The 26189-nt window shown below is 37.1% G+C and overlaps 1 protein-coding gene across 1 annotated transcript; it reads left to right on the top strand.

The window, feature by feature from the left end:
* The first annotated feature begins 6937 nt into the window (after positions 1 to 6937).
* LOC144711269 (transcription factor MYB96-like) lies at positions 6938 to 8831 on the top strand. Its single transcript, XM_078585220.1, has 3 exons — positions 6938 to 7262; positions 7387 to 7516; positions 7835 to 8831. Exons 1-3 carry the CDS (start codon positions 7130 to 7132, stop codon positions 8574 to 8576), a joined length of 1005 nt encoding a protein of 334 aa, XP_078441346.1. The 5' UTR covers positions 6938 to 7129; the 3' UTR covers positions 8577 to 8831.
* The last annotated feature ends 17358 nt before the right edge of the window (positions 8832 to 26189 follow it).

The following is a 26189-nucleotide window of genomic DNA, read 5'->3' as shown; positions in this document are numbered from 1 at the left end:
TTCCTTGATTTGGGTCATCGTCTGCTAATAAATTGTAGTGGTGGACCCATTCTTATTTGTGTACCCATATCTTGCCTCGTTAATAGCCTCGTCAACTGGCCCATCAATTGATGGAAATATGTGGCCGGAAAGCCAATCATACATTCCACGTATCGTTCCATGTTCATTAATAGAACATATTCATTATAGTGCACGTGTGATGCTTATAATGAAGTTTATGAATACATGATCGGACTTACTGAATTATGATGAGATCGTAATACGGAAATCACTAGTCTTTAAGCTGGTGTTCTAAACATTCCTATCCAAAGGATACGCAATAAAGACATCGAAGTATCTGGATAGAATAGCACTATCTATCCTCACTCATATGATGAGTATGGCCAGTCCCGTAGCCATCAGTGTGGAGACACTAAGGATAGATAGTGGGTGTTCTTTAGTGGAAAGAGTTCACTGAATTGATCCGTAAGAATCCTTGAATGGTATTATACCAAACTATCAATCAGGTTGATTCACGTCATAGTTGTGTAAGTAGTCCTTAGACCTGAGACACCAAAGACATCTTGTGAACCTATGGTTGTACTTTGGCTATGGCCAACGAGTTTCTAATCATGGGATTCTAAACGGTCTTAGTTCGGTTGCATCAAGAAGTTCACAAAGGCGATTGAGTGGTCAAGATGGGATCTTCCACCCTCGATATAAGAGGTGACAGCTCAAGGAAGAGGATGCGATGAAGTCCTTGGCTAAGGCAGTGAAATATCATAGAAGAATTCTCTGATGATTTTTGAATGCATCAATACTAACTCAGATCCACAACACATTGAGGCAATGCTCCAGCACATTGAGGCACGCAGCCAAGCACACACACCCGCAAGCTTTGCCACTCCATGTGTGCCCCCCACCATCCATCCACAACACCACTATGCTTTGATTCAACCCTTGACACTCCACACTTTCAACATCCACACTAGCACCTCTATCACTTTGATCCTCATTGGCATTGTATGCCTTGCATCCCAAGCTTCGGGGCAGCCTGTGTGCATAGTCTCAACAACACACATACATGACCCTGATGGGCCATAGGTTGCCTATCCTATGTATTGTGCATGCATGCTGATGAGCACAAACACCATACGGGCATTGGCTTTAAATATCAAGGATGGGCATCACCACCTCTGGTGCATGTGGTGGTCACAAGACGAATTTAGCCTCCTTTCTCTGGTCTAAGTATACAGGGTTTTCCCTCTAGAAGGTATGTTGCACACTCCACATCATAAGCATATATGTCACCTACTTTGGGGGTTTACACTAGTATATACACCAAGATTGTAAATATTTACGGGAGGGAGCTCATACAATATATGAGAGACTAGCATCTGCTGGTCTATCTCCCTTGGTTGCACACAAGTGATTTAATTACATACACGATGTCTTAAAACATCAGGAGGGAGCCCCTAATGGTTTTATCATTTTAATTTTTTTCTTTTGAAATAATTCTACTAAATCATAAAAAATGCAAAATAAAAAATCTAATAATCTGATAATATATTTCCAATTGAAAATTTGTTATTTCAATAAATTATCTCTATGGTTCAATCCATACTAATTATGTTAGTGAGTAATAATTTTTTTTAATTTGGTGCATATATCAGATCCTTAAAATGACAATGCCTTACACCATTTATGGTTTATCGCGTGCTTGATCAATACTAAGATGAATTCCATAATCCCTTAGGACGGTTGTTCATCGATGAAAATGTTGACCTTCCATAAGATAACTATTGTTTGATATTTTAAACATAATGTCAGAAAACTTCCGTAACAGTATTCCTTTTGTAGTTTGTGCCTTGAATTCTTAACCAAAAGGAGTAAATATGATTATCTTATCTAACTACACTGTATACTAATCAAACCTAAATTTTTTAAGCTGAATATTGTGTCCTCTAGGTGTTTACATTCCATTTTGATTATAGTATTATGTGACATTTGTCACCAGATTACATAATCTTGATGCCTTGGGACTATCTGATATGATGCACTATTTTTTATAGCTTCTCCATAGCATATAAAAAATTGGTAATTCTCCTTAGGAGATGAATTTAAGTTATCAATAGAATATAAATATAAGTGTGTGATTTCTTATTCTTCTCTGCTATTCAATATATACCAGAAAAACTGCACAGAGCAACTGTATTTAGAAGTCGAGCATTACTAAATTACCTACGAGAGCCCCTATTGTAGAAAATAGATGATCATACATCCAGGTTATTAGGCATGAAACATTTTCTTGGATAATCATCAGCTACACTTAACTTTTACTTAGGCCATGACAAACCCATTCAGGCTGCCTCATAGTATCTTCAGAAATTAAATTTTGTATCACAGACACATTAATATGAAGAGTTATCCCATCAATATTGTTTTAAAAAATGAAGCCAAACTTTATACATTCATTAGGTTGAAATGTCATTACTGGAACATTTGAGTCAGGAATAGTTATTTGTAAAGAATCACATTTATTAGTAATATAATTTCAGAGGGTCTTGGTATCAAATATGAGGAGATGGATGGCAATTCTGTAAGACTCAAGGCATATGAACTAATTTTAAGCTTCATTTATTTCACTGATTAAATATATCAAATGTATGTTCATGTGATTTTGCTTGGCAGATGAAATTATTTCTCAAAAATCAAATTGGAACTTGAGGATGCCTAACTAAAGACAATTATCAGAAATATAAAATTGAGATGTGATCTGCAGTTTTCCTTACTAGGTTAGCTTAAAAAATTAAATTGAAAAAAACATGAAATGTTTTCCTCAATGATTTTTCCATATTTTGATCGCAAATCAGTACATGCCGCTCCCAAAAAATTGATATCCAACCAGATAAAAGATTCAAATTGCTGCATATATGAAAGGAGAATAACAGATGCACAAATAAAGTCGTAAAATAAGTTAAATATATTCATGTCATTATTCCTCAACTTTATTTTAAAAGCAAATTCATTTTGGAAATGAATCGGCAAGCAAAAACTATTAACTAAAATGATATTGGATCCATATTTGGGGGGACTCTATGTATGCCAATTTATTATAATAGATTATTTAATTTCGATAATGCGGAATCATTTCTCATACCTAGAATATAATATACTTTTAGTATTTATAAACTATTTTCAAGAAATATCGAGAGCCAGCAGAACGGGTCCATTTTTATGTATCACATGGCCATGGTCCAAGGAAATAACCACCATATGTTCGCAAGTTTGGTTCGTCATAAAGTATCCCACATTGATATGAAAAGGGCACAGGAGTACTATAAGTCCCATAGCCTGCATTATCACGTTGTATATGTTGACGTGTAATCAAAACAGAGAAATGTATGTTAAAATAACATTTGAACTTGTGATACTCTTCGGAAAAGTCGATTCAAGTGATGTCGATTTTTGAAGGAGAGTAGATTTTTTTAGGTAAACTAGTGATTCCTGAACAACCGCCATGCCGGAAATACAAAGCAATTTTACGCTCCAAATAACTGAGTACGATTTAAGCGTGCACGCCGTCAACCCGCCTTGCTGATCACACAACTGCACGATCCTCTAGAGTAGACAAGGAAAATCTGCCAACACAGTTCCAAGTACAATGGATATGCTTCATGTCCGCCGTGGTTTTGCCCAACTCTCGATGCCTTCGTTATTGCGGTCAACCCTTATTCATGCATGTACGTCCATAATGAATTTATTGGGACGCGAAGCAAGCTGTTTTTCAACGATGATCATGAGCCAGCTCATGTCGAATACTCCTCTAAAACGAACGCAATGGCAGACCCTAAGTAGTCTTATCCACAGAATTCAATTAACCCCTAGATGCACTTCCTGTGACAGGGTTATGATCTTCTGCTTCTGAAAAGCATATCCCGGAGACATCCATCTTTTACTTGCTAAATTAATTCGAAAGGGATGGCATAATCAAATCTTTCCCATCGCCGGACCCTCCGTGGAATAGAATAAGCAGTTTAAGCATGGTCACTGCCGTGGAGAGATGGGCTGGTTCCGTCAAGTCCATCAAGGTGGTGATTATCTTACGACGCACAAAGGCCCTCAAACCAGTTCTGATGATTTGAAGGAACGTAGCGGGTCGTGGGATGAACTGCTGCGCTTTAATTACTAATTAGTCAGCATAGACCTCGCTCGCCAACTTGGGCGGTAAGATAGCTGCTTCGGCGGCATTGTATTAATGGGTTTTTGCGAAGAAGTCCGGGATTGGCGGCCACAGGGACGGCGACTCTTATCTCCTGCGGGCCCGGGAAGATTTTCGATAGTCGTGGACGACCAAAGTTCGGCCACGTCCTGGAGCAAAGCACTGTTCTGGGGCCTCCCTCGGCTTGCCTTGCCTTCGAGGGCACCTTCAGCTGAATATCTTTATGCCGGTTGACAAGTGGATCCATGATGGCCCATTCCCCTCCACTACAGCGAGAAAAGAGATAGCGAAGCGCCGAAGCCTCGCTGATCATGGACATACATTGACGATGAAAGCTTCCACTTGAGATATCCCTTGCGGATCAGAAAGGAGCTCTGGGAGGAGGCGGCGGCTCGAGGGGGCAGTAATGTTACCCTCACCCTGCCGCGCGGATTTGGAATAATAAATCGGAAGTTTTCCCCAGCCGCCGTCCTTCGGTTTTGACTTAATTTTTTTAGAGGAATTGAAATAAAGGGCAATAGGGAAGCCAACTAGCCAAGATCATCTCTGAGACGACACACTACTGCATTTGGATAACCTGGCTTGGAGAAAAAACAATAGCGCGAAGGACAAAAGAGAGACGAGGAGGCCCGGAATCATATTTTTTATTGGTTTTGTAATCATGAATTCTGCGGAAGTTGCTGATGTTGGGGCGGCAACGAAAGGATCATGACGAAGGGTGGTCCAGTACGGAGAATTTCGACTTCTCTTTCTGACTCTCTTAAAGTATCTTTCTTTTTCAGGGACAATTGGTTATTGTTTCAGAGTAGAACTTTTCCTTCTGAGATGCGACATTGGTTGACTTCCCTACGCTTGTTCTAAATCACATGCTTTCTAACTGTAGGGTGATACGAAGAAAATAACGAGATAGAGCAAACAGTATTACAGATTTTCGGTCCCTTGTTAGGATTTGTTATGCCAAGTGCCACCGTTTTTCGTTGTCGGGGGTGACCTCGATGAATGCACAATAGACTTCCGAGGCCCCAAAGAGAGACAGTGATAATCAGGAGAAGGATAGAGAGAGAAGGGAAAAAAACAGCCGCAGAGAAGAGCGAGATAACAGAGTAAAGATATAGATAAAAGATGGAGAGAGAGAGAAATTAAGGTGATAGATATGGTGGGGAATAAGGAAATAAGAGAGAGGAGATGTGGGGAGAAAGGAGGAGATAGGAGATGGGGAGGAAGGAGACAGAGAAAGACCGAGAAAGAGAAACAGAGGAAGGGGAGAGAGAGACCGAGAAAGAGAAAGAGAGGAAGGGAGAGAGAGAGAGAGAGAGAGAGACAGAGAAAGAGAAAGAGAGGAAGGGAGAGAGAGAGAGAGAGAGAGAGACCGAGAAAGAGAAAGAGAGGAAGGGAGAGAGAGAGAGAGAGAGAGACCGAGAAAGAGAAAGAGAGGAAGGGAGGGAGAGAGAGACACACACACGGAGAATGAAAGAGAGATAGAGAGAGAGACGAGAAAGAGAGACAGAGAGAGATAGAGAGAGAAACACGAGAGACAGAGATAGACAGTGAAAGAGAGAAAGAGAGAGAGAGAGAGAGAGAGAGAGAGAGAGAGAAACACGCGAGACAGAGATAGACAGTGAAAGAGAGAAAGAGAGAGAGAGAGAGAGAGAGAGAGAGAGAGAGAGAGAGAGAAAGAGCGAGACAGACAGACAGAGACAGAGAGACAGAAAAAGAGAGAGATCGAGAGAGAGAAAGAGGGAGAGACTGAGAAAGAGAAAGGAGAGACTGAGAAAGAGGAGAGAAAGATCGAGAAAGAGAAATACAAAGATAGAGAGAAAAAGAGAGATCGAGAACGAGAGAGACAGAGAGAAACAGAGATAGAGAAAGAGAGAGAGATCGAGAAAGAGAAAGAGAGAGAGATCGAGCAGAAAGAGAGAGATACAGAAAGAGAAAGAGGGAGAGATCGAGAAGAGAAAGAGAGAGATAAAGAAAGAGAAAGAGAGAGATACATAAAGAGAAAGAAAGAGAGATCGAGAAGAGAAAGAGAGATAAAGAAAGAGAAAGAGAGAGATACATAAAGAGAAAGAAAGAGAGATCGAGAAGATAAAGAGAGAGATACAGAAAGAGAAAGAGAGAGATACATAAAGAGAAAGAAAGAGAGATCGAGAAGAGAAAGAGAGAGAGATCGAGAATAGAAAATGAGAGATTGAGAAGAGAAAGAGAGAGATAAAGAAAGAGAAAGAGAGAGAGATCGAGAATAGAAAATGAGAGATTGAGAAGAGAAAGAGAGAGATGAAGAAAGAGAAAGAGAGAGAGATCGAGAATAGAAAATGAGAGATTGAGAAGAGAAAGAGAGAGATACAGAAAGAGAAAGAGGAAGTGAAAGAGATAGAGAAAGAAAGATATCGAGAAAGAGAAAGAGAGAAAGAGAAAGTGAAAGAGATAGAGAAAGAGAAAGATATCGAGAAAGAGAAAGAGCAAGAGAGAGACAGAGACAGAGAGAGAAAGAGATGGAAGAGAGAGAGAGAGAGAGAGAGAGAGAGAGAGAGAGAGAGAGAGACAGACAGACAGACAGAGACAGAGACAGAGAGAGACAGAGACAGAGAAAGAGAAGGAAAGAGGTAGAAAGGCCCAGCGTAAATGCCATTGCTGTACCTTTTGACTATTTTTGCACCACTGGCTCTACAGCCATCTCATTCTGTACAATTGGCAAGGTCAGCGCCATACCCTCCTATATATGCCAGAGAGTCTCTCGCCCACCGTATTGCTTTCCCCCGTTTCAAGAAGCAGCAGCGGCCGAGAAGGAAGATTGCGCGACGAGCAAGATAGAGACAAGAGGAAGAGGGAACAAGCCTCCGTTAAGTCTTCCACTTAATTTCCGGGAAAGAGAGAGAGTCCTCTCTTTATTTCTGCACCAGGTCCGATAGGACCAAGGCAGAGGCCGCCATGGGACGGTCGCCTTGCTGCGACAGGATAGGAGTGAAGAAAGGACCATGGACCCCCGAGGAGGACATCATCCTCGTCACATATATCCAGCAAAATGGCCCCGGAAACTGGAGGGCAGTTCCCGCCCACACAGGTGAGACCTTGTTAAGATTCAAGCTTATAACAAGATGTTGTCTTTTACTTCTGAACTTTTCTTGGGAGGATATTGTCTTCAACTGATCTTATATTTCTATTCTCTCTGTTTTCTTGCACTCCAGGGCTTCGCAGATGTAGCAAGAGCTGCCGGCTTCGGTGGACCAACTATCTGAGACCAGGGATCAGGCGTGGCAACTTCACGGAGAAGGAGGAGAAACTCATTGTCCACCTTCAGGCGCTTCTCGGTAACAGGTGATTGGCAAAAGGAAAGCAGTAGTTGTTGAAGTTAACCCCAACACCCCCCCCACCCCCACCCCCCCCCCTCACTCACACACACACGCAGTAGTTTAAGAAAATAACTTCGATTCAGAACACAGGTTGCGAGATTGAAGCCTAAGCACAACACATGCAGCCTTAGCTGCGGTTGTTGCGGGGAAATTTTTTAAAGTCATTACCCTGACCCTCAATAGTTTAAGAGAAGTAGCTCTTGTTATGAGCTCTGCCTTTTAGCGCAGTAGTAACGAATTTGTGATCGCATTTCGTAGCTGACGGGTTTTGGGGGCGATGCAGGTGGGCCGCCATAGCCTCATACCTCCCGGAGAGGACGGATAACGACATCAAGAACTACTGGAACACCCACCTGAAGAAGAAGTACGGGAAGGCGGAAGAGGACGGCGTCGGCGGCGGAGACTCCGGGAGCGCGGATGGCCACCAGACCACGGGCAAGGGCCTCTGGGAGAGGAGGCTGCAGACAGACATAAACACGGCTAAGCAGGCCCTCCGAGAGGCTCTGTCCTTGGAAACTCCGGCCTTCGTGGCCGAGATGGGAAAGCAGCCGTGTTCGTCCCTCTCTGGGGAGTTCAACTCGATGTTGACCCCAAGTCAAACCGTGTCTCCGTCCTCTGCGGCGGCTTCCATGTACGCCAGCAGCGCCGAAAACATCTCTCGGTTGCTCCAGGGCTGGATGAAGACGGAGGAGAACCCTCCACCAGCGTCAGAGACTCGGTCAAGCTCCGAGTCGACTCAGCTCTCCTCGAATAACACTGGCGGCGATTCTGCTTGCAGCGGCGGCGTTCCTGAGCCTGTATCGGCTGCCACGAGCGGTCGCCGTCCCTTCCTCTTGTCTGGAGGCCGATCGGCAACGGCGCCGACGGAGGGAAATCCTAGCAGGAATCGTTTGCAAGAGGACTGCAAGCCGATCCCTCTTTCTTTGCTGCTCGAGACATGGCTGCTGGACGCCGAGGTGGGCGCTGAAACAGGGCCAAACGCGCATTTGGGTGTATCTCTGGATAACCCACTTGAGCTGATCTAAGCTATCAACGAAGTTGTAGAGAGAGAGGTCATTCCCTCTCTCTCTTTCTTCTCACCCACGCTCCTTCTATCGTCTGTTTCTTGGATGGATCGAGACGATTCAGGAAGAAGGGCAATGTTGTCTTACTAAGGCGATAGAGGAATGTAAATTCTCATTCAAGCGGTAATCATGTTATGTAGTAGAATTTCTTTGAGTTAGTAACTATAAATTTCCCCATTGGATATCTTAAAAGCTCTCGAATTCGTCATGTTACTATGTTTATGGCCTCTTTCCTTTCTATTCTAATTCCATGTACCCACTTGAAGGAATAACGCGAAAGTCGTTTCATTGCTTCTTTTTGGTTTTGGAATTTGGATATATCTGCGGTGCTTCCAGGCATAAGATTTAGAAGTTTTTTTACCGTCGTTATTCCCGTCGATGTTAGTCGGAAAATAATTTTTAATAGAAAGGAACTTTTGAGTCGTCAGCAACTTAAGAGCGATCGTGAAAAAGAACTAGCCTGAAATGACTCCAAATTTCCGTCTGGTAAAAAACAAAGACCGAACCTAACAATATGGAGAGAGAGAGAGAGAGAGAGGCCAAAACTTACCCATACAGCAGGCCAGCCTCTCGTAAATGCCAATAAGAACTGCATTACTCTATAATTCATACAAGGACAATGATTTATTTCCATCTTTACCCTCAATAGTTCTCCGATAAACTCTTCCTCTTCTAGATCAGATCCTATCATTTGATAACCTTGCTTTGCCCAAGCTGTCACGAGTGCACTAAATGCTGGGGTTTCCTTGTAGTTTGTAGTGATCTCGGTCCTACCTCGATCAGTTTTGCGCACGGCCAGCACAAGCCTTCTTATCTCGGATTAAAGCATTCAGAAAACAGTGATCAGTCGTCTTCTTCGATGCCGGCGGAGTGCAGGCAAGTATGATGGGGGCCAAGCTATAAAAAGGATGATCACTGCTACAGGCCCATCGAGCCCTACGACATGGAATGCCACTCGTTCTGATGAAACACCAGCCATAGATTAAGAATGGTTGTGGCAACTCAGGATAGCGGTCTTCTATTGTAACGGATGATAAGTATTGGGCGCTTGTCGATGTAATTTCTACAGGGGAAAGAGGAGAAAAAGAATAATTTACAGAAGATTTAAGGCAAAAAGGGTTGAAGGCAATCGGTGGCGTCATTTGGAAGAAAATTCGCTGCATTTTACAACTTTGTCGGTATCCTTCTCCATGTTTCATCTTTAAATATTTTGATGACATTAAAGGCATGCAACAATTATTTAAAGGCTAGCTCCTGCCCGTAGTTATGTCGAAAGAGGACGTAAATATTTTAAAGATTTATTGATTATTTCTCAGATATAATATGATTCACAGCGAGTGAGGAAATTCTCGTTTCCGTCTCAATAATCAGTGTACAATATTTTACTTGGCGTGCACTCATCACCACAAATGAAGCATTCGTTCACACTTGACGATGATTCATATATTTATATAAATATTTTTTCATTAAGGTGAAAGGCAGTAATTTCTTGATGACAAATAAGTCACCGAATACTATTGTCCGGGCGTGGAATACGTTTGCTGTGATGACAAAGTCAAACCACAGCGAATACATGACCATTCGTGAGGCTGCTATACATTATTCTGCCTGATTTAAGGGTAACTTGTATCCCCATTTCCCTTAATTCATTTATTGATATTTGGTCCACCATTTTATGTCCTGCCAATCACAGCTCAGCCTTCAATTCAAGTCAATTTATTCTCTAACTCTCTATGATATAGATCCATGAAACTCGTAGGCATGATATGAGTATTTAAATAAGCTACTAAGGGATAATTATTCTAAAATTGAGGAATAAAAATTGAAATGCCAAGCTTCCATGATAGCATAAATTCTATGACAACACTAGAAAAATCAAACATGATAAAAATTTCATTCACAAGATAAATTCTAGGACCTACGAGATATATTTTATTTTATTGGTTTCATTGATTTGTTTTTTTTAGAGTTCTAACGGATCAAATTAAATCAAAATATTTTTTTATTATTTTCATCTACTAGATAGAGGACACATTTGATGAGTGAACGCATCCATGAAATTATGCTAATTTTACAGTTCAATATATGATTTATAAAGAAAATTAATTTTTATTTTTAAAGAATGAGCACCCATGCATGAATTGATCATATATTCATTTTTAGATTAAATGATTAAAAAGTTGGTATTTTCATAAATGTTTCCTTCAGATGCTTGACCTGAAAAGCCAAGCATATATCTAAATTCCTCCCTTTCTTACTCTTATTGCATTGCATGGAAATGAATAAAAAATAAAAAGAGGAAGAAGAGTAAAAAAAGAGGGGATTGAGCTGACCTTGAAAAATCAAGCTCTCTGTCCTCAAGGCAAAACTTCACAGCCAGCAGCCCACACAGAAGAATGATCTCATTAAGACTGACCCCAGCATTGTGTACTCGTGTGCAACCAAGCAATGCAAAGGGGTAGTCTCAGCATCTCCCGTATGATCATTGGATGTTATCAAATTTAGATAACTGCAATGTATCAAAGTTGAATAAAGGTTATATAAAAATCAAATTACATATTTTAGTTTTTCTTTTACGTAACTAACCTGATTTTATTTAATGTTTCAGTGCGGACCAGGTCGGGGGAGATAAGAAGATATGACAGCGACCAAACATGGTGCGATCTTAAAGAAATAAGACAAGGACAATGACTGAGTTTTGACCCAACCCATCCAAAAGCCCGCTTCATATCAGTCCAATTTTAAAATACATGATATGACCTCAATTTTCCAATCTTTCAAGAAGATATGATGTCTCGTGTACACTAAATTGTGTGAAGGTTCAGGCTTAAAGTTATTTTAGTAAAAATATTAAAATATGTAGATTGATGAATTTTCAACTAATAGACTGGATTTAAGTGAAGACCAAGTAGCGTCCTTAGATATATTAAAAGGCTACAAAGTTTGACCATATGGTGAATAAGTAAAATAATGGATTTATGACTTAAATTTTATATGACATGAAGATAAACATATCCTCTTACAATGTTCAAATATTTGAGTGGATTGGACCTTATTATCTTGGTTTAATAACTTCATCCAACTCCCGATTACTACCTTCAGGCACTTAAGGCTGAGTTTACTGATGATTTAATGAAAATTAAATACGTGAAGATATTACTATCCACTGATGATATCATGAGTTAAATGATAAAGAACCAAATTTCTATATTTTTTAAGGCTGAGGCTGTAGCATAATGGTTACTTCTATGTTTTGAACTTATGGAAAAATAGTAAATACCAAAATTCAAAATTATGAGGATTACTCTTTTATATTCTCTAATTATAATCAATAAATCTGATTGTTGGACACTTCATAAGTTAAAAATATGCCCTTTCAGATTTCTAATTCCATATATACAGTTTTAAGACCTAATTACAAACTCCCCTTCTTGCTCTCTGAAAATTGTACTCCAAAAGCTACAGATATCTTACACTCTCCGAAGCAATTTTCATGTAGTTTTTAGGCATTTCATAAGAGGATTTTTTGCTAACATTAGTTCAAGACCAAAGGATTTCGAATCATGTTGTTTGGGACAATGCAATTAAAGATTAACACGAACAAAACCTGGCCTCCAAATTAAGCACGTCCTCAACCCCTGTAATGACTTTGATATCTTTAATAGAAGTTTCAAGTTGATTTTGAGGTTTTTCAACTTATAATGTGTTTCTTACATTCATACCAGTCCATAGAGCTTAAATCATGTCTTTAGACCAATGTTTGAAAGATATAGAGGGGTTTGACCTTTGGCAGTTGATTGGGAATGTGGAAAGAGTGACCTCTAGAGATGAGTTCCTGTTTATTTTGAATATTTTGTCGGAGATAATTTTTTTGCTAATTTTGGTACAAAGGACAAGGTGCACCACTTAAATAAGGTTCATAATTGCAATTTAATCACACTTTTGGCACTCTCATAAGAGATATCCAATTGCAAGGGGCAGAGCCATCAATCAATAACCCCCCCACTCCATCGCCTCCCTCTTATAGATAAAGGAGTATGGCAAGGGGAGCACAAAGTTTTGATTTAGCAATGCCCAAATAAGTCCAAAAGAGGGTTCAGAAAATTGAATGAGCAATCGAACTTCATCTTTTACCATTAAATTGCAATTCTCACCTTTTTGAGCTTATCTTGCTACTAAGAATTCTGAAATCAGTACAAGACTTTTTATGAAACTTGGAGAGCTAGAAGAAGGTTTTGGGAGCTTCACAACAGCTCTAACACTTCATGTTCCTAAGAAGCTCTAGGAATATTCAAGTTGTGCAAGTACAAAGTGTTGTAGCTAGGGAAGTGTGCCAAAGTTAGGGGGAAGGGGGGACAATGGGCACCCCTACCCTTTGATGGATATTATGTGGCCATCAAGCCAATCATACCACCATGTTTATTTAAGTTCATTGAATAAAATATTATGTTCATTATTATCCTAGTGTGATGTATATAATGAAGTCAATGACTACGTGCAATGACATGGTGAATAATGATGAGATCATAATACAGAGATCACTTGTCTTTAAACATGTATTCTAAATATTCCAATTTGATGGATAGTCGATATTGACATTGAATAATCTAGATAGAATAGCACTAAGTGATCCTTCTTAAACGATAAGTATATATGATCATGTGGCTATTAGTGTGGCGACACTAAGGACAAATAGTGGTTGCTCTTTGGAGAAAGTGTTCAGTGCATTGATCTGTACAAATCCCTGAATGATATTATATCTAAACGTCAATCAGGTTGATTCATATCAGGGATGTATATGTGATCCACTGACCTTAGACACCAAGGACATCTTGTGAATGTACGACTACATTTTGACTATGTGAATGAATGAACCTCTAATCATGGGATTCAAATAAGTTATAGATCGGATGTTGAAGAAGCTTACGGAGATGATTGAGCGGTCAAGACAAGATCATCCGCCCTTGGTATAAGAGGAGATTGATTCAGGGAAGACGAAGCAAAAAAATTCCTGTCCAGGGTAGTGAGGATATTGGAGAAGGTGTTCTCCAATGATCCCTGTTATGCATCACTATTAATCGAATGACGAATTAGGGTTTGACGATACACCATATCCTAAGTTGTTCGAGAGTCTTGAGCAGATGATGGATTATACATATACGATAACCGATGATGGTAAAGGTTCCACAAGAGAGTTCAAAATCTACTCGGTATTTTCTAGAGCGCGAGGTGTAGCTTGACACCCCACGGGATGGAAAGTTAACCTATCGATTGGGTTAAATCGATCCATATTTAATTAATCCATATGTTGATATAGTTAATTAATAAGGTTTGTTAATAAATATTATTGGGCCATTAAAGTTATTAACTAGAATGATACAGGGCCCTAGAGGGTCTCATGCACAAAGTCATAAGGGCATTGGTGGATATATTTTACTTTGAAGGGTTTTTGAGAAAAACATTGAGTGAAATATAAAGAGGGAAAGGGGTCTCATTTTAAGCACCCATGTAAGCTTGATTTGAGAGCCCCATCCCTTTCGTTACTCTACATCAACCAAGGAGAGAGTCTCCAAGAAGAGTTCAAGAGGAAGAGATGAAGATCCAAGCGCCGAGTGATTGCGTGGATACTTCTAGAGGCCGGACGCGTGAACGGCTTCAGAACTATCTCGGAATGGCAAAGTCAAGGGTGGAACGAGTTCCTCACAAGGTACATTCAATGCTTCATTTTAAAGATCAATTGTGAATCAATCGACACACTTCTGTATCCATGGAACGTGTTTATCCATGGACGAACCAAAGCACCGAAACCAACAATCACTATCTCTAATCAATGTATTTGTATTACTGCTATCTCTTACGCTATATCTATTTCTTCTTGTCCTCTAAAATTCACCCTATAGAGAAAGTTATTTCCTACTATCCGTTCATTGTGGACACTATATCCCTCATTATAACTATGAGATGTTGGGTTTCAATGAATGTTGTATGGTGAGAAGGGGAGGAAAGTGAAGTAGAGGACATGAGAGTGGAGTAAATTTACGATTGGAAAAGGTACAATCATTAACTCTATTATTTTTTCAGAAGACCTTTTCCATTATAGGCATTATCATTTATGTTTTAAATCATGGCGAAATATGATTGATTCTGTTCTGTACAAAATATCAAACACTCAAATGAAGTCTAGTTAGGTGGGCTGAGATGAAAAATTTAGGAGAAAAGGAGACTACTTTTAATACAATTCATATGAATTGTAGCATCCTATTTTCTACTTTTGTCTTAAAATATCTTTTTAGATTTGGTTAATTATTTTTTAGAATTGGCATTGACTTTCAGATTTACTGGTCAACCGAACCAGACTAAGATTAAGTCTGAATTGTAATTTAGGTCTAGGTTAAATTTTTGTTAAAATCAGACCAAGGCCAGACCGTAGCCTACCCTATTTGTGCACCTTTCTCATGCAGTTCTGTAATTAAGGTGATCATGATAATGTGATATCCTTAGGATGCTTATTAGAATTTATTACTACTTAATAGTCATTCGGGATTAGATTGATTTCACTTGAGTCAGAGTTTGAGTTGAAAATTGTTGAGATGGGATCTTTCAGGAATTTTGTCGAACAACAGAATTCCTATTCAACTTTCTCTTATTTATCCTCAATTTTATAGTCCAAAAGAATATTGAAAATTATATTTTAAAATATATAAGTCAATATGTCGCTCTATTTTAAACATAATTTACCCCTTACCTTATACCGTTACATATAATTTACTCTCAATTGACATTTCTTATTCTTCTTATAACTTTACCTAATTTATTATATCTTCCTAAACATTATAATAAAGTTTCCCTTTATTATTGCATATTATAAATGCCTGTCAGATTTATAATTTACCTTCACCTCCGTTAATGTACATATCTAAGTTATTACTCCCTTGTTATTATCCATTTTGTTATTATTCTTTTTTCCTCTCCATTCTTTCTTTTACATTTTATTAAAAATATACATGTATTCACTCTCTCTGTAAATCTTAATATTCCTTTAATATATATCCTTCCTATCAGATGTATAAACTAACTATCAACTAAAATAAATAATTATACTAAAGATATTCTCTACTCAAGGTCAAAAAATTTTGGACAACAAGAAAATCACGCATTACACATATTGTTCATTGTTCATTAATATGATTTATTATAATGAAGTCTATGAATACATGATCGGACTTAATGAATTATGATAAGATCATAAAACTGAAATCACTAGTCTTCAAGAATGTGCACTAAAGTTTCTTATTCAAAGGATAATCGAGAAGAAAATTAAAATATGCTGATAGAATAACACTATTTAGTTTCTCATATGATGAATATGGCCCATCACATGTCCATTAGTGTGGATACACCAATGATAGACAGTGAGTGCCCTTCAATTGAATGAGTTCACTGAATTGATCAATGCAAATATGTAAATGGTACCCAAATTATCCATCGTGTTGATTCATATGAATGTTGTGTAAGGGGTCCTTCGGCATGACACACCAAAGACTAGTTACGGATTGATGATTATACTTTTGACAATGCACTACGAGTTCCTAGTCGTGGAACTCTAAACATTCTTAGTTTGGGTTCATCATGAAGGTGTTCAACCCATAGGCTAGCGAGTTGACTTATGAATTGGGTGAAATCAATTCATCATTAATTAATATATATGATGGTCTTTTCACTTATTATTAATTAATTTGGAAGGTCAATAATGGTTATTGGGCCATTTGATTTGTAAACGAGACTAATACAAGGGCCAGGAGAGATATCCGTAAATGGTATTTTGGAGGTTGAAAGATGTACTTAAGTTTGGGGCTTTATGAAAAATACCCACAGTATAAATAGGGGAAGGTTCAGAACTTTTAATTCACCAATGCTCAATTAAGGGCTTGAAAAATACGCACTTAAGTTCTCGAATTTAAATCATTTGGAGCCCGACCTTCCTTCTCCTTTCACCCTTTGGCCCCTCTCCATTCCCAATGTGATTATGATGTCATAACAATAATGATGGAGAATGAACAAGGTTCATCAATATTTATGCCATCATCTTTATGCCTTAATCATTTGGAGCCCGACCCTTCCTTCTCCTTTCTCACTTTAGCCCCCCTCCACTCCCGATGTGATTATGATGGCATAACAATGATGATGGAGCATGAACAAGGTTCATCAATATGAAGGAGGATATTCGACATGCTAGGGATCATGTGAATGTGTCTAGAAGCTACGCACTTGAACAGCTCAAAGCGTCTCACTTGAGGATCTAAGAAATCATGGATCTGATATGTGTTTGGTGTTTTGATCAATTGTTAATAGTGTCATTTTTGAATTCTAAGTCTTCAGCTACATGAATCCTTTGTGTTTCATCCAGATCAAGGATACATAATCCAAAATTTTAAGTTACAAATAACAAGTCTTGAGTTTACAAGTTTTGAACGACGGAAACAAGAAGGTCATGAGTTGCAACATTTCTTTTTTTAGTGAGGATCATCGTCGATGACAACAAATGAACATTGGCACCAACAATCACATGAATGAAGATGAAGTTTAGGACTCCACATTTGGACGACGTCAACATCAACTCCTGTCAAAAATCATGTAATTGTCATAATTCCATCAATTCTTTGTCAACATTGATATCATCATCACGCATCATTGCCATTGTGACATAATGATCCATACCTTGGAGGCCTACAATGTACTAGGAATTCTCATGTGGGATCTCCACACGAGCAAGCTTGAGATGGGTTTGTTCCACTTTGGATTTCAACAACTTCACAAGCTACCATTGGCCCTTGCAATGACACTCATATTAAGCTCGTCGCTGTCAAATAACATCTCGTGCATTCTCACTAATAGGAATGCATTGTTGTTGTCTGTTAAACGCAAGTGTGTTGCATTTTATACTCTTTTGGTAGTCAATGCCAACAAAGAGGCCGATAGGAATCCTTTTGATTTTCCATGAGAGTTAGATCTAATGTCCCTAGACATGGACCAATGCAGGGTGGTCTTGGACTTGGACATCATGGGCAACACAATTTGGTGGAGTAAATACATGTAGCACATGGAAATGTCTAGAAGGAGATATTTCTAGATATCCATGTTAAATGCACATTTAATAGATCCTTTCTCACTCTCCCCTTGGAATGGAGCTTACTTAAAGAGGATTTGGGAATCTGCAGGAAGTAGAGTGAAGGTGTATTTTTGTTCCGTTCTTTTTGCCTCTCTCCCCTTTTGCTCTCCACATTTTATGCAGGTGAATCCTTTTGTGCAGAGGCTTCAACTTGGCACAATGAAAGAGTGCTTTGAAGTTGTAGAAGCAGAGAAGCAACAAAATATTCTAGGTGTTGAAGGCAAGGTTAAAGCCAATACCCTCAACCTCTTTATTTTGGGCTCCTATGACGAGCTCTACTACCAACTGGCAGCCCATTCTGTATCAATAATTCAAGTGTCTACAGGTATCATGTTCTTTACCACGACGCCACGACGCCACAGGTGGTATCAAGCACATTGGGACGAGACCTATTTGTGGGCCTTCTAATTCACTATGTATATACTCCCCATCATTTTCAGTCTTCCAATGTCCATAATACACTGATGGACCATTCATGCAAGGATTTTATGAAGATGATTGGGGGGGGTTGCAAAGTATTATTGACCGCACAGGTGAAAACATCAAGTAGAAGGTGGTTGATTGACCAACCTCTTCCCCAATTGTCGTGGATGCATGAATTGCTTGATCACCCTCTTCTCCTCTTTCGGAATTTGAATTCTTTTATTTTTGGATTCCTTCAAGTTTGGCATCTGATCATCATCGAAGGAATGAAGGGGGATATTATTTTTTTATTTGTTTATCTGTCTTAAAATGACGGTAAATGAGATTTTATGGATGTCGTGATGAATACATAATGAGACTCTTATGGTGATGATGATGTATTGTGATGGGTGACATGACAAGCTACTTGTCTCACATTGCCATACACTGCCCTCTATTTTATTGTCTCACTCCAAGATGTGTCTACCCTAGTTAGGGTTCTTTGAGCTTTGTTCTAGGGATGATCTTTATTGTTTAGTGTATGGTTCTATGATTGATGTCCGGTGAAAATATTTCAACCACACATCGTGCGAGCCACAATGTAACTGCACCGCATACCATGCACGATGCAGTTGAGTGGTTTGTTATGATTTTTTCAATAAATGAAAAACAAAATGTATAAGCTGATGACCTGGAAATTTGGTGATTGGGATTGCAATTCTGGCAGTGGAGAGAGTATGATAACTGCAATTCATGTGGTATTTGACTTGTCAATAAATTAATAGTAGGTATTCTTCTTTTGTTATTGTACTTCCTTTTTTCTTCTTGTTCTTATTTCTTATGTTCTTCCTTTTCGTCTTTTCATATTGTTCTTATTTCACCAATATTGATTGTTGAAAAATCTTAATCTGATTAATTAATTTTTAGTTGTCTTCATCTTTTTCCTCTTCGTCATCATCTACTTATCGTTCCTCATTTTCCTATTTTCATTTTTCTTTAGTTATTGATGGATAATTTGTAATTCATCTACTTAATGTATTCATCTTCTCACTCTCCGCATTGATTGTACCTGGATTGGTTGAGATAATCAATGGCAATATGGGTTGTGTCATCTATTCAATTGATATTTCTTCTTTCTTATTCCCCTTCCCCCTATTCTAATGATTCTTCTTATTCGTCTTATTCTAATCCAACAATATTTGGTGATAGATAATGTTTAATTTTAAAGCATCTTATATTTTCCTTTTATTTCATTATTTTATTTCATTGAGTATTTTTTCCTCTTGTTTTTCATCTTCAACTTTTTTGTTCTGTTTTTTGGTTTTTCTTCTTTCTTATTATATTTCTTCGCCTTTTATTCATATCTTTGCCTCTTATTTTTTGTTTTTGTTTTCTTGTTTTAATTCTTCTCATATTCTTTTTATTTTATTCATTTTATATTCTACTTTTCTATTTTGCCATCTTATTCCTCTTTTTTATTAGCTTCTGCTTTTCTCCTTCTTTCCTTCCCCTTTTTGTCCTTTTCTTCCTTCTCATTTTCTTCCTTTTATCTTTATTTTTTTCTACTTATCCTGTGATTATATCCTCATTTTTCCTTTTTTGTTTTCTTCCTTACCTTTTATTTGTTCATCTTATTCTTTTCTTCCTCGCTATAACTTTATTTATTATTTCCTTCTTCTTATTATCTGATGTTTTTCTTCTTCATTTTTTATCCTTCTTATTTTTGTCTAATGCTTTTTTTTTCTTTTCACATTCTATACTTCTTGTTTTCTTATTTTTTGCTCTCTTCTTATTATCTCCATCTTTGCCTTTTGTTCATGCTCTTACTCTTTTATTCTTTGCCTTTTCTTCCTTTTATTCATCTTTTCTTCTTCTTTAAATTTATTTTCAAGTTATTTTTTACATAATTTTCTTATTCTTCTTTCTTCCGCTCTTGTTCTTCCCATCTTCTTCCTTTTATTCCTATTTTATTCTTATTTTCTAGTTGTGTTTTTCATTTCAGGTAATGTTCTTCTTTTCTACTTGTGAAGGTATGTTTAGGTACTTCATATCAACTTTAAAAAATCAGTTCTACATTTTCAATGCCACCATTGACATGGAGTCCTGCATAGACATTGTACCCTTCGCGGAGCTCCAAGATGATGCATGATGAGCATGAACAATTTTCAAAGCAACATTCCACTGTAGATAAATATCAGAAGTTCCACCGCAAATTGCATGCTGACCTGAAAGAGCAAGACTAAGATAAATGGTCAATAACAGATTGTGCAAAGCACTGTTTTATTAGGCACACTACAAAATACAAAAAAAGCTGATGGAGTTCATGTGGCTGTTTGGCTTGCTATGGAATATCATTAGGAAGAAGTACTTCATACGACCTCTATATTATATTGAGCTATAAGATATCAATGTCCCAACAGTGCTTTAATAAAGTTAAACACATAGTCACTATATAAATGATATGTAGAAGATCACACAAGAAAAATTGGCCAATGTTGACCACGTGTCAATCAGACTAGATTTGTGGACTTCAAAGAAAAATATTGCATTTTAGGAATGATTGTGCATTGTGTAAATGCATAGGGAAAAATATGTAAATGTGTGTTTGGTGAAATCAAATTATGGTATTTAAGCCTCATATTTAGTTATCTAATCAATAAAATTTTATAAACCCTGACTCCTAAAAGACTTTGACTAGTTAGTGATGAGCAATGGGCATCTCAAAGTCTTCGATTAGATGATTAGGGGATGATATCAGATATGTATAGATTAATACTATGATATGATGAGGAGGACGAGGAATAAGTATATTTATATGTAATAACTAGTAAATGAATATAATAATTGGATGAGGTGTATGATTATGAATGGCAAAATAGAGATGAACAATGTATATTCATGTGATGGATGTGGATGGATACACACGAATAGAGGAATGTGAATATGTGGATGATGTCCATAAAAGGATGACGAAATAAGCACAAGAGTAATCATCATAGATCCTTATACTATGTCAGTATCAAGCTGATTTATGATAATGGAAGATCCAGTGCACTACTATTTGCTTTCTAACTTTGACCTATGACGAACACCAAGAAACCTTGAGGGATATTGAAATTACTTTCTTTGGACTCAGCCAACTAAAAGAGGATAATTTTTAGGATGTTTTTTACATGAATAGAGAGGTTTAGTTAGAAGTACAACCATGTAGATGGATAGAAGAGAGATTGAGGGAGAGAAATGATGATAGGGTCAAATTTTTAGTTGATAACTCCTCTTAGATTATCAGATATTACAATTTGAAGTTGAATAATCCCAGCCATTTGATTTTCTATCTCCTCTATTCTTGTGGCAAATTTCCAATGTGGCACTAAAATGTCAGTAAGGCTTTGGATTTAAAGGCTTTGATATATTCAACAATATTCACACATTTTCCTCTATACACGCGGCAAATATTTACAGCGATGGAAAGTGGATGAAAAATGATGCAACTTTGCTACTTGAGGAACTTCTTAGCGAGGTTTGATGCGTTGGGAAACTTATCTTATGGGTTATCCCCTGGAATGTTTTTCCAAAAAAGAAATGTGATAAAATGCTTATCAAACACAATAGAGATCACAAAAACCTTGTTGTCACATCCTTCTAAGGCCAAGTGGTGCTTTTTTGCCAAGAATACTGATCAAACTTGAAATATATATCCCATAATCTTGTAGAAAAAAAATGGATTAAAAAATGGCTCTTGGCTATCAACAACAAGTTGAGCGCAAAAATCCAAGATAAGATACAAAGAGAGGGGAGAAGAGTTTGAATAGCAATGCCCAAAGACTCCCAGCTGTGGGCCATAGTTCCAAGGGTTTGGAGGACTAGGATAGCTTGATTTTCAACCAAGATCCATGTACCTTCCTTTCTAAATTTGAAAAATAAAATTTTCAAATTCAAATTGTGGGTTAGTCCCAAAATTCTTATCTTTAGTTGACCCTGTTCTTAGAAGGGCTTGAATGATCTTCAAGAATGGACTTATTGTGTATTGGATGTCTTTCATTATCTACGACATGAATTGGGTTTTGCATTTCCTTCCATTTGTATCCCAAATTCACCTTTTTATTTACAGAAGTCTTGTATTTTAAATAAAACTTCAGGAAGATGTGAAAACTCTTTTTGATGTTGGAATACTCAAGTGGGTTAGTGTAATTAAAGAAAGTAAACAATATTGAGCTTAGGATAATAAGTCAGAAGTTTCTCGTTTAATCCTTAAATGGTGAATATTGCACGTTCAAACCTAGAAATAAATGATAAAAATTAAGTACAAAAGCTTACTTGTATTGACCTTATTTCATGTTATCAATAAAAAAGTCATAATCTGACTAATTATTGCATAAAATAAGTGCTGATTTTTAGATATCCTAGAAATATATATTTGGACATAAATGATAATATATTTTTAAGATATAATCTCAATAAATTCGAAAATATGTATTATTAGTTGGAAATTTATTTTGTTCACAAATGTCAAAATTATAAATATTATATTTTTACATAGATATTTTATTAATTAATTTAATGTAATAAGACTCTTTAAAAATATATCCCAACTTATGAAAATTATTTCCTTTGTGAGTAAAATGTCAAAAATATCCATAAAAATACAAAAAATAAGACAAATAGAATATTATTGCCAATTTTTATTTAAAAATTTTGGGCTTCATAGCATTCATATACAATCATTTTCAAGAAAATAAATATGAAAAATTAATTATATTAATATAATTATAAAAATTTAATGCTACTAGTGCCCAACCTATGTCAATCAAAAAGCCCCCATGTGGGGGAGAATATGAGCAAGAGCATCCTTCACAATTTGGGACAGTTCGAGTTGAAGTTTAAAACCAATGTCACTTGTGAAATTATTACGCGTCACTTGTTAATTATCAATTCCTGACCTAAATGTGTCACCATGTGATGCCGGTATGCATAATGACCATAGAGTATGCATCAAATAATATGAGTTTAGCAGTTTGTGTCATTGAGGCTCCATTTGAATAGACTATTATTGATGACATTAATACTGATGGGTTCAATGGCAAAGATTGATAGAACACAATTATAGAATGTACTTCATCTCCTTCGAGGAACATCTTTTTTAGCTCATGGAGATAATCAATGTAATATGTGGATCAACACATTAAAAAATACCAGTACGCATTATCCAAGCAGATTCGGATGCCTAACCAGAGGAATGTTCCTTTAAATTGAATAACGAGATCAAACTCTAATTATTTAGTGCTGGTTTGTCGCATCCAGAAGAGTCATTTCATTGACATAATGGCATTGGACATGCTAAAAATTATTGATTTACAAGGAGTGGCAAATGGTAAAGGATTACTATTCTATTGTCACCCCTCGAGAGGGCAACCAACCTCGCGTGACAATCAAAGGCAATAACAAAAAATTAAGCCATTATCATCATCAAATCAATAACAAGACATTTGAATACTATCATGCAAAGGATTAGAGATGAGACCTTCTTTCATGTCGGTGGTGTCATCTCAACTCTACAGTGGACATCCATTTACAATGCATTCAATGCAATCAATGTTAAGATTAGCAAGTATGCACGTGTAGTGGAAGAAGGTCTTTTGGAATCCCACCAACAGTCATAATGTGGTGGGGATAAATTCTTTTGGAATTTTCTTTACTAGTGAAGAACTTTATGCATTGCTCCCAGGCTGAACATACACTCGCCATGGATCTAGGACATGATCTAGACATGCATATCAGCTCACCTCCTATCACGGGCATTGTGATGTATGGAGCTTTTCACAAAAGCCCTAATAACTTAAGAATATCCCCTAGCGTCCATATATTTACGTGTGTGACTCTTTAGGCTCACATTCTAGTTAATAACTTTAATGGGTCAATAATTTTGATTGGCCATCCTCATTAATTAACTATGTCTATATATAGATTAGTTAATCAAAGATCGATTTAGCCCAGAACCTATTTAGGCTTCCCCTACATGGCGTTCCAAGCTACACCTTGTGCTATAGAGGATACACATCATTATATAAACTCTCTCATATAAATTTACAATCATTGGTATAATTAGAGCTGGAGGAAGGATGACATTTCATCATCCATCCATTTAAATTTTGTCATCCGTCATTGTCCATAGCAATAGATGGATGACTGAACGGTGGGATTCCCATCATTCGTCATTAGTCATCCGTGACTCTTGACGAATGACAGATGACAAAAACGACGGACAAAATGACGGTAATGATGGATGACTTTTACCGATGACGATTTTCAATGTATTTATTAGCACTCTTAAAAATTTTGTCTAATTTTTTACCGATTCAAATGTGCATTTAAATAAAAATCCATAATTGCTTTCCTAATCGTATATCTGATAAGCCGAAAAATCACGTAAAATTACGTGGTCGTTGCGCTTTTTAGACTTATGCAATAAATTTATAATTCCCTTAATTACTAAATAACAATATAGAGCAAGCAAGGGGTCGATCCGCAAGGAGGCAACAATTCAGAATTTTCAAACAATTTTTATGAATCAAGTCAAGTAATTTTGAATTTTGCAATATTTAATTCAATTAATATTAAATAATATCCTTAAAATAATCAAAATTAAGTAAAACGTAATTTTGATTTCGGTCAGATAATTCCAGATAAGAATATTATTATTATTTTAAGCTCATAAAAATATAAATTATTAATTTCCCAATTTAATAAAATTGATAATAATTTTCAGAATTAAAATTGGGAATTTAATAATCAAGAAAGTGATTTTTGAATTGGAGTTCAAAATGGATGAATTTTCGGTTCAAATTTTATTTTTGGGTTTTTTATATATTAAATTAAATTCCTAAACAATAAAAACCGAAATCTAGAGAGAGAAACAAATCAAATTAACCTAGAGAGAGAAAGTGAAGAAATTGGGGAAAGCCCCAATTTCGACCCTAAATTAAAAATGTAATGAAGCAGAAATGTCCTAAAATGATTAAGAATTAATTATCAAAAGTCAAATCTCGAATCCAAATAAAAAAGAAGTGCTGATGCATTCAAAACATGAATCTAGGGCATGTACATTTCGCCCATGCCAAGGCGTTTTCGAATCGTTCTAGAAGATGATCAAATACAATTCAGAAACTTACAAATTTGATAAAGAGATCCAGATCTAACGACTTCCAGAATGCCTCCTGTGTCCTTCCTGGCCAATTGCTTGGGGAGAGCCTCCAAAAGTGATTTTCGCCCTTTTCCAGACCTCCATTTAAAGATCCAACCGTCTGGATTGTAGAGGGGGAAAAGACGAACCTACCCTCTAAATTTCAGCCCAATCTGACATGTAGATCTCAAGATATCAAGGTTTTAGTGAGAAAAAATCTGAGCCGTTGGATTTATTTATCTCTCCTCCAATAAGCTTGGAAATGGCGCGTTTTGATTGGCTAGCATGATTATTTCTCGTTTTCCGCTTTCTCGGATCACGCCCTGACACGTTGTTGTGCGCGTCGTCCGCCCGCAATCATTGGCAAGTGATTTCGTCATTTGAACGGCTAGGAATTCTCCACGTCAGCCTGAAATAATAAAAACAAAAGAAAAGGGCAAAAGGTCTTTTTAAAAAAAAATATATATATTTTTTTTTTATTCTCTTAGCCGTAATCTTTGACCATTCTTATCTCTTTTATTTTAAATCATAAGCCGCTATTCTTCTCTCTCTTCTCTCTTTAAATATTTTAAATCATAGCCACTTATGTTGACTATTCTTCTCTCTCTCTTCTCTCTTTTATATATTTTAAATCATAGCCGCTTATGTTGACTATTCTTCTCTCTCTCTTCTCTCTATTTATTATATTATAATAACCACTCATTCTCTCTCTCTCTTTATTCTTATTTAAATAAATATATCCATTTATTCGCCCGGGCGAATGACGTGGATACTCCTTAGTAAATATTTAAATATATTATAAATGCCAAATAAATAATATATG

The sequence above is a fragment of the Wolffia australiana genome, chromosome 13 (assembly GCF_029677425.1).
Source record: "Wolffia australiana isolate 7733 chromosome 13, ASM2967742v1".
Taxonomy (NCBI): Eukaryota; Viridiplantae; Streptophyta; class Magnoliopsida; order Alismatales; family Araceae; genus Wolffia; species Wolffia australiana.
Note: the sequence above shows the minus strand (reverse complement) of the source record. Positions and strands in the feature narration are given on the sequence as shown.

What these genes read in the sequence shown, in the direction of transcription:
- LOC144711269 (XM_078585220.1), top strand. Translation starts at nt 7,130, where the DNA reads ATGGGACGGTCGCCTTGCTGCGACAGGATAGGAGTGAAGAAAGGACCA. An exon ending in GGCAGTTCCCGCCCACACAG is followed by an intron (nt 7,263 to 7,386) that starts GTGAGACCTTGT and finishes CTTGCACTCCAG; the next exon opens with GGCTTCGCAGATGTAGCAAG. An exon ending in CAGGCGCTTCTCGGTAACAG is followed by an intron (nt 7,517 to 7,834) that starts GTGATTGGCAAA and finishes GGGGCGATGCAG; the next exon opens with GTGGGCCGCCATAGCCTCAT.